General features: G+C 41.2%; 1 protein-coding gene across 10 annotated transcripts in view; it reads right to left on the reverse strand.

Annotated features, from left to right (window-relative positions):
• The window catches only part of PATJ (PATJ crumbs cell polarity complex component), a 154,519-nt gene extending 137,978 nt beyond the window's left edge, over positions 1 to 16,541 (reverse strand). For 7 of the 10 annotated variants that reach the window (XM_075615970.1, XM_075615974.1, XM_075615973.1 and 4 more), the window contains exons 1-7: positions 16,486 to 16,541; positions 14,163 to 14,220; positions 13,902 to 14,083; positions 10,834 to 11,034; positions 6,680 to 6,819; positions 1,369 to 1,567; positions 661 to 789 (exon numbers count right to left, since the gene is read on the reverse strand). In XM_075615970.1, the coding sequence (XP_075472085.1) occupies positions 661 to 789; positions 1,369 to 1,567; positions 6,680 to 6,819; positions 10,834 to 11,034; positions 13,902 to 14,083; positions 14,163 to 14,184 (873 nt within the window). In that variant the 5' untranslated portion in view covers positions 14,185 to 14,220; positions 16,486 to 16,541. The other 3 variants (XM_075615965.1, XM_075615967.1, XM_075615966.1) reach the window with 3 other exon arrangements.
• Between the last annotated feature and the right edge of the window lie 1,425 nt (positions 16,542 to 17,966).

The raw sequence follows: 17,966 nt of genomic DNA on the forward strand, positions 1-17,966 counted from the left end.
GTATATTATACCATTTTAGTTGCATTATTAATGAGAACGGCAAATTTCACATAGGGCTTTTAACTCCCTCAGCAAAGAAGGATATTGTAACCAGAAAAAAAAAAAAAAAAAAAATCGGGACAATTGACATGTCTATCACCGCCAAATAAGAAATTATTACATTCTATAAACAATGATTAGCATGTTGATCCGGAAAGATGTTTCAACTAGATCTGAGAAATGCCCTTATTATAAAGGACTACGAAAAGAAGGTTACATCATGGAGAATGTTAGGAGGCATAGTGCTAGGTTAACAATACTTCTACAACATTTTTCCATAATTAGCAATGCCGGTATTGACATTACAGCATAGGGATTTCATTACACAAATTAAACAACATGACTCATTCCGGAAAAATATATAAACAAAATCAAATGGAAACAGATAACTTGTCAAATGCTTATTTTGTAATACAGTATTTATATTAGTCGATGTGGGTTTCATTAATTCACCTGTTAACATGCAGCTAACTACACTTAATACAGTATGTTACATTTCTTTGCTTTGACTTTTTCGGGGGGGGGGGGGGAGATTAACATTGAAGAGGTTGTGTTTCTAGTGGACATTATCAGAATTATTAATTGTACATTAAAACAGTATACAATAAGAAAATAAATTACCCGGTCAGCTAGTCCCTGAGGTACAATTGTTCTGACAATTACACCACTTGCTTTTCCTCCTACTATTCCAAAACCTAATCCGGAACCGTCATTAAGGAGTTCAATTTCTTCCACGTGGCCCCAACGGATCTGAAATTCATGACAGACAGCTTTTCATTCTCACAAATTCCAACGGCAATATTCACCCGCAGCCTATCCCCTAAAATGCGACAACCCCACAAAATCAATATAATTCATGGCATTATTCTTTATTACGTCTTGAGCAAGAGATGAAAAAGCTCAACAGGAGTGTTCTGCCTTCAAGGGTTCAGAGGCAGTGCCTGTGGTTGTTCCATATGGTATCCATTATCATGAACAACATTAACAGTTCTGCGTTTTATTAATTGCTTGTACTTGAAATGTACATATGCTCATCTACACTGCCATTCCAGCATAGGCTTGCCATCACCACCATGGTGATCCGATTAGCTCAGTTCTGCAGGGTCCTCCTTTATAGGGTATGGAATTATTTCGTGCGCATGCGGAGTCATTGCTTCATTTCTCTGTCGACGGTATAGAGCAATAACTGTGATTTTGGTGTCATTAAAGGGATACGCCCACTGCAAACGGCTGTTTCCACCACACTTTTGAATCTCCTCTAACTAAACCTATTATGGTAAAAAATATACATATACGTTACGACAATAACCAGAATGATGAAGAACTTACAGTGTCATCCAGAAGAGTGTCGCCGGACAAGTCATATGGGGTTGGAACATTCCTTGGGACCGGTACCTTGGCAACAACTAGATGCAAACACCCGGATGATTGCTGAAGCAATGCAATAGCCTGCTGGTGGGATATGTTCATATCCACTGGGGTGTAATTAATAGCCAATATCTGGTCATTCTCCTTTAACCTTCCATCCCTGAATACCATAAAAGACATTGGAAAACTTGGGAAATATCAAAACAGAACGGACACAGAACGGGCACAGAACGGACACAGAACGGGCACAGAACGGGCACAGAACGGGCACAGAACGGACACCGAACGGACACCGAACGGACAAAGAACAAGCCATTTCAGGAAAAGCGAAGTGATTTATTAGACTGACAAATTAGCATCTTGTTTTCTTCAAAAAGTGGAAATAAAATCTTAGTTTATGTATAATCGTATAAAAAGCATTGTCTGAAGTACACAAAACTGGTAAGTCGTTTGAGCTAAAACAAAAATGTAGATAATTTACCGTTATGTAACCCAGGGGTGGCCAACTCCAGTCCTCAAGAGCCAGGTATTAGGGATATCCCTGCTTCAGCACATGTGGCTCCTCAGTGGCTCAGTCTTCGAGCGAGCCACTGATTGATCCACCTGAGCTGAAGCAAGGATATCCTGAAAACCTGACCTGTTGGTAGCCCTTGAAGACTGGAGTTGGCCACCCCTGTGGCCACCCACAGAACAACACTTTTTTCAAAGCTATAGCTGCTGTGCGCGAAATGCAGCGTTTGGGATATGTGGGTGAAGTTTGGAAGGGTAGAGCTTAAAAACACCAAATCTCATTTCAGAAAGTTCTATTTCCATTTAATGTATCAACTTTGCGCCTCTAATTTATTTTGTTTCCTGTACGCACGACTTTCCGCTGTAGCTGCTTTATTATCCTCTCTCCGGGGGAAACAAACAAATCTTATGAATGCAAAACTATTCAAGTTGATTCATTTGTAGTGTTATAAAGAGCCTGTCGCAGCCCAAGGTACCGGTGCATGGTTAGATGTGGGCAGGCAGGTGCGGGACTGCCACTCACCACAGCAGATAAGGAAAGGAAGTTTAAATGTGTCTTCTGTCAAAGGGTTCTGCTGTTCACATGGGGTAAGTTAAACTACACGCTGCTAATGTTGGGTCAGGGGTGGTTTACTGCAGTGGTGCCCACACACGGAGAAGCTTTTGTTATTTTTATTTATTGGCAAAAAATAATAATAATGTGCATGATGAAGATTTTCATTTCTTCCTCAACTTTTTAAGTTCATGGCCCCTTCTCAATATGCTGAAGATGTCTCTCCCCCGCTGGGGAAAAGAGTGGCGCTAAATAGAATATCTGCAAGTGTTGGAGCAAGAAATATAAACATGCACCCTGGGTTCATGGTGCGCAGATGCATTTAAAAAGGGGCAATTCATGCGTTCTTTTAAAAATTATTATTTTTTAACATACGGCAAGCAGGCGGTCTCCGGAGCTGAACCCCAATAAATTCTGCTCCGGGAACCCCTTGCTTCCCGAGATACAGACTTCCAATGGGGGTGACGGTATGTCGGCAAAGTTTAAAGCACCCGCATCACGTGGGCCTATAGGAAGCCAAACCTGATGACATTACGACTTCCTATTGGCCCGGAGGGCACAGGAGCTTTGAAACGCCGCCATTATGTGAACCCCGCTACCCGAGCGGCTACCGGCATCCACTATGGAGGTCTGTATCTCTAGAAGCAAGGGGTTCCCGGAGCTCAAATTAATGGGGTACAGTTCCGGAGACCCCCTGCTTCAATCCTAGGTTCAAAAATAAAACAAAAATGCGGGAAAAAATAAAATTGCTAGCTTGGATCGCCTCTTTAAAACATTTGGTGGATTGCGAAGAGAGACTGATGGGGGAAGAACCTCACTTGGTGAAGCTGAAAAGAAAATTGAAGGAAGTAAAGGAAGGTGGAAGAAAGCAAAAATAAGGGGAAGGATAATGGACATAAATAAATAAAAGGGAGTGTAGAAACAAATAAAGCTATACATTAAAATGAGATAGTCAGCTTCCCCGTTCAATAAAAATAGGTTATCTCCGAAATGAGATTTAAATGCATGAAAAACCCAGAAACAATAACTGCTTAAAAGTGCACATAAGGAAACCCCCATTCACAGCCTCTCTATAAAATGGTTATACTACTGCATGAGTCAAACAGGTTTTTTTTTCTCCACTGAGAACAGTTGTTAACCATCACTGGTGCTAAAGAACAGAACTGAGCTTCTCCTCAATGGAGTTCTGCCACATTGTAAACACGGAACAGATGAACCCAGAGGTTCTCAACTCCAGTGCTCAAGATCCCCAACAGGTCAGGGTTTCAGGATATCCCTGCTTCAGCACAGGTGGCTCAATCAGTGGCCCAGCCTTCGACTGCACCTGTGCTGAAGCAGGGATATCCTTAAAACCTGGCCTGATCTTGAGGACCCCTGTATTATTTTAAATACATTTTCAGTACATTTTGTAAACAGATTGTAAGCATATTCTCATCATTTAATGTCTCCTAGCACAGGCTCCTATTTCAGTTTGAGCCGCTCTTTGACATCATTTGAAGGCTCTCACTCAGTGGGTGAAAAGTTCAGAAACATTCAGTTATGGGCTCACTGACTCTCTCTTAACAGCAATCTTCTGCTTTGTCATTAATTCACAAGAGATATGAGACCGTTTCTGCTCAGTAATCATCCCCATTCATGTAAAAAAAGCACAAGGTTTGATTTTCTTGGCAGTCCGTTAAATTGATTCAATGGGGGTTATTTATTAAACTGCAATAGTGCCGATCGGGGCACTATCGGACAGAAACTCCCACTGGGGTTACATTTCTCTGACTTTTAAATTATACCTGAAACCAAAAGATATGAATTTTTATCAAGTTGCCATGAGAGGTCGCTACTCCAGTTTTATATGTGTCAAACACTTGTAAAATTGCTGTGACACTTCCAAATTGGCCTTGTGTACTTTTACGCATGACACTACAGACCGCGCGCGCTTGCATACCCATCAGAGATAGAGCAGTCAGGCACCTCTCTGCTCTATGAAGTCGCGTTCCAAAATGTCTCTGTGACAGGATGAAGTCAGGTACTGATAATTATGCCTGGGAAACATACATCTGAGTCCTTCAGCCAGCACTCAGAAGGTTAACCCAGTAAGTAAGCAAGCTGAGACAGCTGACAACCAGCTTGATAAGGAGGCTACTGCTTGTAGTAAGTGGCTGACTCAGATCACAGAGCTGTCCTGTGCAAGCGCCTATCCAGAAGATTTCCTAAACTGTCTTTAGGGACAGAGATTCCCAAACAAAGATACAGTAAGAACTTTAATATTGTTCCATAACAATAGGGGTTGGGAACTGGACAAAGCCAGACAGCCCGATAGATAGGGCCTGGAATGTTTAGCAAGATCTCCCTATGGGGAGTAGGCGTTCTTTTGATGAGTTTTGTTTTGCCTTAAAGGGACAGTGTGCCCAAATGTTTGTGTTGTGGAGAAATAAAACCACTCAACATTTGGTTTACCCTGAAACTGCACGTGTGGACTATTGTCTGACCTCGCCTACAGGCAGTCCTGCCACAGTCTCTCTACAGAAAGCATAAAGATGGAGTGTCGAAGTGGCAGGCGCCGGAATTGAAGCAGCGGCAAGGGTAGTAGGGTAGTGGGTAGTGACTCTGCAAAGAAAAGCAGTGACTGGCATGACAGCTCAGCCACCAATGGGGATGCAAGTTTCTTAAAACACATTTCCCAATTTGTTCGTCCCATCTTACTCTTGGTCGTCACCTTGGTCTTCTGTGGAATACAGTCAAGTATCATCTTTGCCAAACAACTGTAATTTTTTGAGGGGGATATGTCTTGGCGCCTGCCATTTGAATTTCTTCACCCTTTTGATGGCACCCGCTTTTCTTTGCTTCCAAACCAATTCATTCTTTTAGTGACTTTTCGGGCGATACACATCTCTCCAATTCCTCTGAATTATCTTTGCATTTAAGGTCCAAGTTCCATATCCATACGTGAGCACAGGCATAATACATTGGTGGAACACTTTCCTCTTAAGGCACACGTGGATGGTTCCCTTGAAAGATTGTCACGTTTCCTCCAAATGCCCTTTATCTCATAGACATTCTCATATTGATTTAATTCAAAAGGTTTGCACCCATTGATACTTCCTGGCCTAGACCGTTTTCTACTTCAATGCCATTTATTTTGATCTTTGTCCAGTTGACACATTGGTTAACCGCCGCTTCGGATTTGCCGAGATTCATATGGAGACCCACCTTATTACTCGTTCCTTCTCCGATTTGTTGCTGGAGGTCTTCTGGACTTTTGGAAAAAGTAACAATGTCGTCTGCAAATTATAGGCGACTCGTATTTACAGTTTATTTTAATTCCTTTTTATTCCCAGTTCTTCCCCTTAAAGTGTTGCTGTGAAGCGCTTTCGTGACGGTGTCCCTCTATCGCACACCCTTGCTAATCTGTATCTTACTTGAATCTTCATATAGTATAATGTTGTAGTACAAGGTTGAAGCGGTACTCGTAAATATTCCTTATAATATCAATGTACTCATCTTCAACATTTTGACTACTTAATGCATTTAAAACGACAAATTGAATATACAGTATCTATATACAGCTATATCTCCTCTTGGAATAAAAATACATCTGCTTGCCATACTATTTCAGTGGCCTCACTTAACACGGGAAAAATAATAAATATTCATGAAAGAACAGATTTAAAATAGTAAGATACTTAACTGCACAAGAATTGCAAGTGATTTATCAGATGACAAACACAAATAAAAGACAGAAAGACAAAAAAAGGACTAAAGACTGATCTTATTTTAAATAGTAGGTACAATTTTTTTTTTTTTTTTAAGCTGTTTACATCCAAGTGAGAATCTAAGAAAATGTTCTAGTCTAGAGTACTGTGCAGCTTGGAGGATTAGCACCAAACCAGGGAGCTTCTAAGCATTTCCATGTCTGTTCTTTAATAGCTAGAGAAATGTAACACCATCTGGTATCAATGACCAACGTGAAAAGAACTGACCTTGTTTGACCCAGCAGATAATTACCCACACGCCACATTACTAAAACAACCATTACACACAAAAGTAGTGCAGAACATGGTCATGCTACATTGACCCGGACTTTTTCCCTCCCATAAGTGTTCTGCGGTGCTGATAGGTGACGGGTTTGTATTTTATAAATTATGTGAGTCTGTTACGTTCCATAAACAAAAAAGTTCAAATTGATTTGAAAGACAAAATGCACTTAAATCTTACCTGTCTGCTATGCTTCCTGGTTGAACTTCTCTGATAAATACGCCAGTCTCTCCCACACTGGGATTCTTGAGTGCTACCACACTAAAGCCAAGGCCTCCTACAGAAGGTTTTTCTATATTTATACATTCAATTTGCCTGCCCTAATGAAAAACAAAACAAATAGAATTTTGATTTGTCGAGTTTATGTCTCTGCCAACGCGCTCAATCTGCTTCAGTGAAACTGGTGAACTCGGAGAAAATTTATTTCCTGTTAGACAGAACAAACTCAGCACTTTGATAATAAATTAATTCTGTGGCGGATCTCACTTCATTACTTTCATTGAAACAGAGAACAGCACATGCAGTCAGCTCAGTGCATGGAAACCTCGGGGAATTTGAGAACTATTTTCACACTTCATTCTCTAGCTAAATAAGTTGTAGGATAGATTCCTGGTTGGATGAAAAATGAATCAACTGCTGTTTGGTACTGTAATGTATATTTTCACATTTTGAAAATAATGAAGGCATAGACTTGCATATTCCAAAAATGAACAATATAACTTTACTTTTTAATACTGCTTTATGATCCAAAAGGTTTTAATTAGGGCAGCAATGCAATACATGACAACAAATAGCATGGAGAGCACACAAAATCATGTATGTTGATCAATATATAGTGACATATCTTTGGAAAGCGATTATATTATATATTGATCATATAATTTAGGGCCGGGTTGGAATTTGGCAGGGCTCGTGCCGGGGGAGAGCGCGTGCCTCTTACCATCTCCAGCATCTCCTCCTGCTCCTCAACTCTGCTACGTCCAGTGCTGCATTAAGGGGCGGGCTGGCCGGGCACTTTCCCGGAGAACCAATTGCAAAGTGGCGCAGTGCGCTCCAACCCGGCACCATCTTTAAAGGCACAGCCTCGTCAATGAAGGACATTTAAAGATAGCGCATCAGAGCGGCGCGCAGGACTCGCGAGAGGCGGCAGCAGCCAGGGACATTGACAAGGGCGCTCAGTCACGCGGGATATTGACAGAGCAGCGGCGCAAGACAGAACGTGCAGAACCTGTCCCGCGCTGTTGCTCTGTCAATATCCCGCGTGGTTGAGCGCTCTCGTCAATGTCCCTTGCCGTCGCTCGAATTTCGGCGCCTACCACTTCGACACTCCAGCTTTACATTTCCCTCGACATTTATGAGGCTGCACAGGACTCAGACATTTAAAGATGGCACCGGGGCAGAGCACGCACACTTACCTTTTGACACCTCCTCTCAGCGTCCCGATGTCCCTTGCTGTTGCGTTTCCAAGACAACAGGACATCCTGTGGCATCGCGTTGTCATGGCAACGCTTTGCCACATGACACACCTGCAGGAGAAAGGGCGACCTGCTCGGGGCGCGCTGATCCCTCCGTCCGGAACTGGCTACAGTGTTGTCATGGCAACGCGTCGTCATTAGACACTGCGTTATCAAAATCAGAAAATGCAAGAGAGGAGAAACTGGAGAGATAGTGAGATACAGTTAGAGGGCCCGCACTCTCCCCCGGCAGTCAATTTAAATGCACAGGGCCTCTTTAAGTGTGGGGCTCGGTTCTGTGGCACCGACATCAAGCCCGTCCTGATTAATGGTGCCCTACCTTTAGGGAGAAGGAGTGGCTCAGTCAGTAAGGACACCGACTCAGTAAACATTGATACAGAGTTTGAAGCAGCGGAACCTGGTTAAATTCCCACCTTGGGCAAGTCAATTTATCTCGCTGTGCCTCGGGCACTAAAAACAGATTGTAAGCTCATCTGGTCAGGGACTGTGTCTGTATAATCCTTTGCACTGTGCTTGGACTCCCGTTGTGAGAAAAGCACTATATGAAATAAAGTTATTATTAAAAATTGGAATCTAATAAATATTGCAATTTCATTGAGCGTGCAACCCCTACCACTGAAAAAAAAGCAACATTGGCAATAGCAACTGTATTATTAGCCCACCCTCCTGACATATAACCTCAACCCATCACATATGTACGAATGTTGAATATAGAGACCTGTAAAACATCACCACAAGGAAATCTGGCAGTATGTATTTTAAGGGGAGATTAAGAAGAAAATTAAATAAAATGTCTACACACCAAAATGTGGTTTAATGGCACAAGAGTGAAAAATAACACCACCACTATACTTGAACCATGTTTCAGGACAAGACCATTAAGATATTTAGTATTGCAATAGTCTGGCACACAAAAGGTAATTTAAGTTACAAGTTACAGTATATCTTAAAAATACATGGTATTGTTTTATGGCGAGTCAGACAATAACGCCGGCATGCTTTTCTGTGTATCTAAAAGTGGGTTTATCGAAGAGCGAATTGCTCCGGGATTACGGGGTGATATAAACCATAACTAAGCAACCGTTTGAAGTAAATTGTCAGGGTATACACAGATATAGCCATTCTGCCAGAACCTCACCTTCAAAAGGGATAGTAAAATTCCCTTAAAATGTAATATATATTTTTAACCGGTGGAATCCGCTGTTTAAGTTAAGACCAAATATGACAGGTTGACTTAGCTTCTATATATGTGTCAGATATCCGTTTGTCTCTCAAACTTAGGAAAAACACTGTCGAGACTAATCTCTTTGCCTGCAGCAAACTCACCCAAACCTGATGAGGTGGGTCACAATATTCTAGGAGTTACAGGGACAGAGTTATATGACATACTGTATACCTCGGGCATTTGTTTTATTCAGAAATCATTAGAGGGTGATGAGGGGAGGCAAGGATAGGCCCAGTAGTTGGGCATATTCAGTTTTCAATGCAGCGGTTTTGAGGATAAAAACCATGGATTTGGGGTACGAATTTAGAATTCAGAGGAGCGCTTGATGTCAACACGACACGTGAATTCTCTTATTTCAAAATCCATGGCCTCTTGGATGAATCCGAAATTGGTATGTGGTAACATACAGTATTTAGATTTTCTGTTTTTGACCCATGTTATTTGATTAAAAACAGTCTGCATATATTGTACTGAATGTTTCTTGTAAAATTATTTTCTGTGTCTAGGCACTGTACTACTTTTGTATATTAAATCGAAAATGTATCATGTGTCATCTTTGGGCCCTATTTGCAGGCTTTGAAGAAAGTAACTGCATTTTCAGACACATTTTGCTGCAATACGTTTGTGTGTGTGTTAGTTACATATTAGTCTTTGTACAAATGGACAAAAAACCCTGGAGGTAACACTTGACACTATTTTTGGTGGTGGCAGCGATTTAAGATATATATTGTGACTGACTGAGGATATATTACTTATTTTATAGACGCTGCGGGGACATAAGTGGTTCAGCTAGATAGCTGTGTGTATTAACCCTTGGCACATACACAAGTCACATACTCACAGGTACCCTCTTCACCTATAGGGAAAAATAAATAACTGCTACAGTGAGGATGAGAGCAAGACGCTTTATGGACCCCGATTTGTTGAACGTTTTGTCCCAACCCCAATAGGGCAGTGTGTAATCACCATTCATTTGTACTGGCATAGGAGGGACAAAATCAGCTTCCTGTGTTAACCGGTTTTCAAGACTACAAACAGCCTCATCCCCAAAAAGACATTGGATAAAAATGGTAACAATCCGTCAGCATTTCCTTACCCATAAAATGTCAAAAGTGAAAAAACAAAGATAGATGTCAATCAGCTACAGTTAACATATTAAACAGTGTCCTTAATTCACTTTGGTCCAAGGAGGGTCACACCCTTGAGCAATACCAACATCTTGACCCAACAAATCCTATGAAAAATGAGCCAAGCAAGAAAAAAAAAGCACCCCGAATCTTGACAAAAGGTCTGCAGCATCTGAGCAAGATGGCGGTACCGTTAATATGGAAGAATAGCAATCTATCTAGACTATGTGCTTCAAATACAACAAGTTTTAAGCTTCATTTCATTCACTATTTCCAAGCTTTACATTGCTAAATGTATTTATACTTGAAGTATAGGGCACTTTTGGATACACTACGCACACATTATAACACACACACACACACACGGATCCCGTTTATTCGTGTCCAAATGTAAATGCAGGAAATTGAAAAATGAATCTATGAATGCCATCAATATTAAAACCCGACACAATGAAACATATTAATGCAGTATATTCTATTCACTTGTGTGGATACATTTACCATTACCTCTGCCATCTGTTGAAGCTTTTGGCTAAATTCATCTCCTGAGTTAGGACTAACGAGAGGTAACATAGACGAAACAAAGTTGTCAGGGGACAAAGGGTCGTTCTTGTTTCCAAAGTGTGCAGAAGAGTTCGCTTCAAATACCAATAAACCTTTCTTTGTGAAATCAAATTCCGCAGAACGGTCAGCTGGCATTCGGTTCAGCTGGGGGGAAATAAAATTGATCCAAGTAAATTAAATTAATTAAAAGCAATTTGGCTTGATGTACAAAAAATAATGATGGGAACAGAAATATATACCAATAACATGTCTAGATTGTGTATAACAACCTATAGCATATACTTGTGTATACTACTGATACTGTATACATGTACAGCAATGACAGATTTTTAAATTTACAAAAAAATAAAAAAGGGAAAGCAAGACATTAGATTTGCAGATTTTCAGAAGACAGATGCACAAAATGTATAAACATGTATATGTACTTAGAAGCACAAAAAGGAGATGCTTAAAACTGGTCATTATCTATGTCAGGGGTGCTCAACTCCAGTCTTCAAGACCCCTCGAACAGGTCAGGTTTTCTGGATATCCTAGTGTCAGCTCAATCGAAGAGCCACCTGTGCGGAAGCTGGGATATCCAGAAAACATGACCTGTTGGAGGGGGGTGAAGGATCTTGAGGACTGGAGTTGAGCACCCCTGCTCTAGGTAAAATGGAAATGTAAACTAAAAAGATGGAGTAGAGAGCTTGGTTTTGGATCCACAACAAAGCCACTTAATATACCTTGAGCAGGATGTCATATTATAGAACATATACGGCTGATCTGCTATTACCGGAGCATGAAGAGGAAAGGGTGCCGCTAGAAAACGGCTTTTCTGACAACACCTCATTATTAGCGTGGATCAGTTTCACCGAAGAAAATGAATCTTCTCAGAACTTTCAGCAACGTCCCAACAAAGCGAGAGCCATGTTCTGAGTTTACATTACACTCCGGAACAATGAAGAAAGAGTGCACTATACACCATATACAGTATCTCTCCCTCTCTATACTGCTTCAGAGCGCTGGGCCACGCAGAATAACCATCGCCTGCATTCTCACTCCTAAATAGAATCAGTTATCAGATATTTAGTCCCAACAGGTAGATCAGCAACCTGCACTGGCTGGGTCTTTTTTGAGGAGTTTTTTTTATTTTTATTTTATTTTTTTAAATCAGTGTTATCAGTGACCCCCCCACCCCCCAAAGATATTACTCCCTTTGGCCTGTAATATGCTGGGCGCACGCGCTCCGCCGTACGCAGCACTTGTAGTTGGCTGTGGATAGCCAGCCATCCTATACTAGGGCCGCGCGCGCACGTCAGTGAGCGTGGAGCAGGCCGAGAGGGGGGAAGATTGCTTAAAGTTTTCGCGCCGCTTCCGCCGCGATAATGTATGTATGCATGTGTGTGTGTGTGAGAGTGTGTGTGTGAGAGTGTGTGTGTGAGAGTGTGTGAGAGTGTGTGTGTGTGTGTGTGTGTGTGTGTGTGTGTGTGTGTGTGTGTGTGTGTGTGTGTGTGTGTGTGTGTGTGTGTGTGTGTGTGTGTGTGTGTGTGTGTGTGTGTGTGTGTGTGTGTGTGTGTGTGTGCACAATGTTAATAAATAATTTATTCTTACACGTGTCTTTTTTAATTTTAAAAATATATAATAAATGAATAACTCATACACACACAGATCACTGCAAACCTGTCGCACCCGGCAGCAAAGACCGTACACAAAAGGTGTGCGTCACGTGCCCGCGCGCCCACACCTACTATAGAACAAGCCTTAGTCATGCTCAATCTAGAAGGCAGGCATTAGAAAGCTCCGGCTTTATAGAAGCATTTTCCCTTGCATGTTTTTTTTTGTTTTTAACTTCTTCACAATAAATGTTGCTGTCACCTCATCAGTTTTTTCCCACATGCACCAAATTTCAACTTCATCTATTCCGAAAATAGGAGCCCACACCCCGAATTAATATGGCTGCTAAGACTCATCAAGTAACCACAGTAGACCTCAAGCAACCTTATCGGCGAAGAGATAAGATATTTTTTGATAAGACCCTCTGTAGTCTGCATGTAATACTGCTTGTGCTGCCTAATTAAGTTACATTTTTTTTCATTTAAAAGATTAAGGTTGGTAATCTGCTAGGAGCTCACTTTCAAAATAGGTCCTATTGGGGTTGAAATACACCTTTAAAAAAGGTTCTATACAGGGAACTGTACAATCTACAGTATCGTAAATGCCCCCTACCTACACTTAGGCAGGGGAGACATTTACAGAGATACTCTGCACATTGTATTTCCAGCAGGTTATTAAGAATATTCTGCAATACCAAGTAAGCCCCAGGAATCCGATTAGAGCCGTCATACAGTGTTACTTACTCAGCTACTGGTGGAAATCTGTAACAAGACTGATTGGCACACATATTCTGTGATTTATTATTTACACTTAAATATCATTTTTATATACATGTACACAGTGGTGGAACAACCGCTCGGAATAACCGGGGGGCCCAAAGGGACTCGGGACACTCCCTCCAGACTCTATAAAACCCCTCAGGTGGTTACAGAGATTCCACACTCTTCCCATCCATCAACGTCGCAGCATTATGTGACACTGCGTCCTCATGGCAACGTCACATGGCGGTGCGTTGCCCCGACACAACTTTACTCGGAGGGTCCCTTACGGCAGGGGTGCGTGGTTTTTTTTTGGCGGGGGGGGGGAGGGGAAGGGTGCGGCATTTACAGAGGCCCCGCGCTCTTCCCCAAAGCATTTAAATTAAATGCCGGGAGCGCGCGAGGCCTCTGTAACTCTGTAACTCACTTACCTTGACTTTGGGCGCCGCGTCGTCAAATGACACTGCGGCGTCAATTCCCGTTGGAACAAAGGTAAGGGGGGCGCAAGCAGTGGGGGGAGAGCAGGCAGGGGGGCACAGCAGCAAAAGTTTGCGCACCCCTGCCTTACGGCGTAGATACGCCACTGCATGTATATTAAAAAACAAATAAAAAAAGTTAAACATTGTATATAAATTGCCAACAGCAAAGAATTTCACTCACTTGTTCCTTTAATTGTTTTATCGACTGTTGGACTGTTAATATCTGATTAAACAGTGGACTTCTCAGCGTGTCTCGCAAAATACACAACTTTTCATGGTGGAAAAGTTCACCTTTCTCTCTCAATTTCTTCTGCAGACGCTCTGCTATTTGTAGCGCTTGTTGTTGGTTTACATTAACAGCACCTAGAAGGACAAAACAGAATGATACATTTCCAGGTGCCTGGCACGTTCACTGTACCTTGATGTGCATTTAAACACGTACCCGTATCAAGAATTTCTGGCATTTTCTGATCTCTGCAATGGGACAATCTGCTAGAAATCTGTGGCAATAGAGGAAAAAAATACATATAAACAAATTTTAATGCGGTTGCACAGTCGCATGTATTTGAACCCTGATCGAGCTACAGAGCACAAAGATTTTATTATACCGCAGCAGAACGAGAAGAAAAGAGCCAAGGAGATATATGCAAATGTTATATATTTATTATGGAATATACAAATTGTTTTCGTTGTTTACATTTACTGAACGGTAACGGATAACGATATTTACAGGCAACATTTTTAAAACCTAGAGTCAACATATCAAAGTTGAAGGAAGGTTTTAAAAGCTGAAAAGCTGCATAACTAGCGTGATAAATTCTCCGCTGCTGGAATTCCAGCTGGAATATATTGGGATTAGTTTTAAACTCGCACATAATCATTTATGCAAGAGAGCTGTCTTGAGAGCCAAGAAATGAATCTCTGAAATTCATAGATCCCAATGGTGCACGGTAAAGGGAAAATCAGGAACAGGAATAGTCAATTTAGATCACGTGATCTATAATACCGGCACAACACAAAAATAGCAAATACAATGTAGTTTATTAGGTTACAAAAAAGCACACACAGATCAGACGTTTTGTTTTTTTTATTAACAAATATGGTGGTTAGCTCACACTGCTAGAGCTGTGGCTGAGAAAAGTAGTGGTTGTGGGCTCTAGTCCTGTTGGGTCTGACACCATTCCAATAATTCATTTGGTACCTTAGGCTTATTATCAACTCTATATAGTTGGTATGGAAATTATTTTAGAAAGTGTAGGAGGGGACTCATTTAAATATACTTTGCATAGTCATATCTCCCAGCCGGGTACCTCAGGTATGCTCGTTTTTCATCACAGGTAAGTCTCCCTAATTTATTCGGGGGGACGTTTGAGGGGAGGGATATATATATATATATATATATATATATATATATATATATATATATATATATATATATATATATATATATATATATATACACACACACACACACACAACTGGCAACACTTGTTAGACTTTAAAGGTCTCGTCTGTCAGTGTGTTCAACAATCCGGCAATGGATTTTAATCCGTGTTCCTATAAATCCGCCCTGATTGTATTAAATGGCTAAATTGAATTAATCTGTCCAGATTTGTTAGTATCCAATCCGGATTTTAGTGTGCGTAACGAATTTTGTAAAAATGATCCGTAGATTTTGACAGTTCCGCCCATCGCTAATTCGCATATATCCTACTAATAAATCTTCACCTCACGCTACTTTTTATTGTGTAATGAGCATTAAATTTGCAGGTGACAGCATTTAACTTTTTGTTGTTTCTGACTTGTGTAACTGTTACAGTGCGGGGGTTGAGATAATGTTACATGTTTTATGTAAATTGTTTTATTATTCACTCCAGTTGTAATAAATATTAATTACACTGAATGTATTATGATACTTTCATTGTCGCTTCATCGGCAGGGTAAAGTGAAACTTAAATCAGAAATGCCCGACTTGCTAAATTGCTTGTAGGCCAATTCAAACCTCTAAGAGGCCCTCAATTACTCTCTGCAGGAGCCAAACACCCACAACCAACATCCTATTTCTCTCATACTACGTCTGGGGATTTAATGTGTTAAAAAATAAGTAAATAAAAACACAACAAACCTGTCAGCTCTCACTGATTTCTATCACTCGGTCTCATACACTTCTTTGGAGTCTGAATATTACACTTTTTCCATTACAAACCCATTTTCTGTATCCAGAAACCCACTAACCCTCACTGATCGTGTGGTCCCTGGATATGGACATCTCTAATCCAAATGCTTCTGATCAACTACAACATTTTACACGCAAAAGGAAATATTATGGACAGATCTCTGTGCGGATTAAGTGGCCTCTATAATACTAATGTAACCATTAAACACAGCAGTTTGTAAATAATGAGACATTTCCTCAAAGCTCATTTGCACCTGGGATAGGAACAAAAGACAATGCTCTTCAAATTAATTTAAAAGCCAACCAGGTCTTGTTATTGCTGGGATTTGTAAGGGCCTCCCAGTTTATATGTGCCCCTGAATCACTTCCTGCTTCTCTCCATACAACACTATGCGGTGAAATATGTTGCAATAACAGCCTGACATCCAAGTTCCTTAGCAGGGCAGGGGGTGTGGTGGGGTCACCTGGAGCAGGGAATGCACCTGGACAGGGCTAGGGCTGAGGGATCACAGCCCATGTAACAGCAGCCTGCTCAGTGTCAGGGTCTCCAGCCTCCCACTGCTGAGCTTTGCAGAGATTTGGCACATACCTCACTTCCCAGCTCACTCCAATCATTCCAAGCCTGAGTCAGCTGCACTTTGCTGGTGTGGTTTTTTTTTTTTTTTTTTTTTAACATGCTTTATTGAACAGTAACAAATTGTACACTCACGACAACGATGACGTAGCCCCTCATACACAAAGGTGTTTAGTAAGGGAAGATATGCTCTTGCAAATGTTGTTGTGTAACATCACTTCTAAATAAAGAAAAAGCACCATTTAAATGCACAGCTTTTGAGACTGGAATGCATATTATTTCACTATACATTCTCATTGAAGTCTCATGCTCATTTGCATGTCATTACCCAGAATCCTTGGTGGCAGTGGCAGCACTGTATGATATGATAGGGGGAGCGCAAACTTTTGAAGCTGCGCCCCCCTGTCTTCCCTTCCTCGGCTCTCGCCCACCCACCCCCCTACCTTGTATCCGCGTCAAATGACGCTGCGGGGTCATGTGACGTCACGTGACCCGCAGCATCATTTGACGCGTGTGACGTTACGTCACAAAGCCATGGCGACGCGTCACAGCCGGCTGAATCCCGGGATGTGGAGTGTTGCTGGGGCCTCACGCGATCCCCCAGCATTTAATTAAATGCCAGGGGGAAGAGAGCGGGGGCATCTGCAACCGATCGCGCCCCCACCAAACAAAATCACCCGACCCCCAGTTTGTGCATGGCTGTTCTAGGAGATAATGGGGAAGGGCAGGGTTGCAGACCTGTCTGAGACATGAGAATGTGCTCACAAGTGATATTTTTATTTGCTGTACATTGAAGTCTCGGATTTCATAACATTTCACATTATTGGCGAGCTTGTATTGTTGAACAAAACCTTAGGGTCCTATACGGAATAATATAAGTAAAAGCTTATTCAGTATACATACATACAGTGTATTCAGTAATATTTGTATTGTGCTTTTTATTACTATTTTTTAAGCCAGTGGTTCTCAAACTCACTATAGGTTGCTGTATCCTTCACTGTACATTTTCTATCAGTACTATAGGATGATTTAAGATTAAAATCCAGTATTTTTTAAATACATGCATATACAAATATACTGATGAATAGAGCTAAGTGTAAGTAAGTGATCGCCCAATTTATGATTAACATTCAATTAGTCCGTTGTATGGAAAAGTTGAAGAGCCACTGTTTTAAGCTATTAAATATGATGACTATGAAACAATCATTAACATGGTATGGAAATCTTACATCGCTGATTCTTTTCATTGTATTCCTCTTCCATTGCTGCTATTTAAAAAAAAACGATAGTGTAACGGAGGATGGTGGTGTATCAGGAAGTGTGACCGTTCTCATTAATGATGCCAGAGAACTTTCCAATTAACCCTTTTCATCCCTTTCGTTGTAGGTGACATAATGCATGAGGTGACATTAATTTCTAGCAATAATAACAAATGTATTGCATAGCACTGACAGTGTACACAGCACTGTAGATAGAGTTTTTGCAGGCTTGTGTCC

Source organism: Ascaphus truei, chromosome 10 (genome assembly GCF_040206685.1).
Source record: "Ascaphus truei isolate aAscTru1 chromosome 10, aAscTru1.hap1, whole genome shotgun sequence".
Classification (NCBI taxonomy): Eukaryota; Metazoa; Chordata; class Amphibia; order Anura; family Ascaphidae; genus Ascaphus; species Ascaphus truei.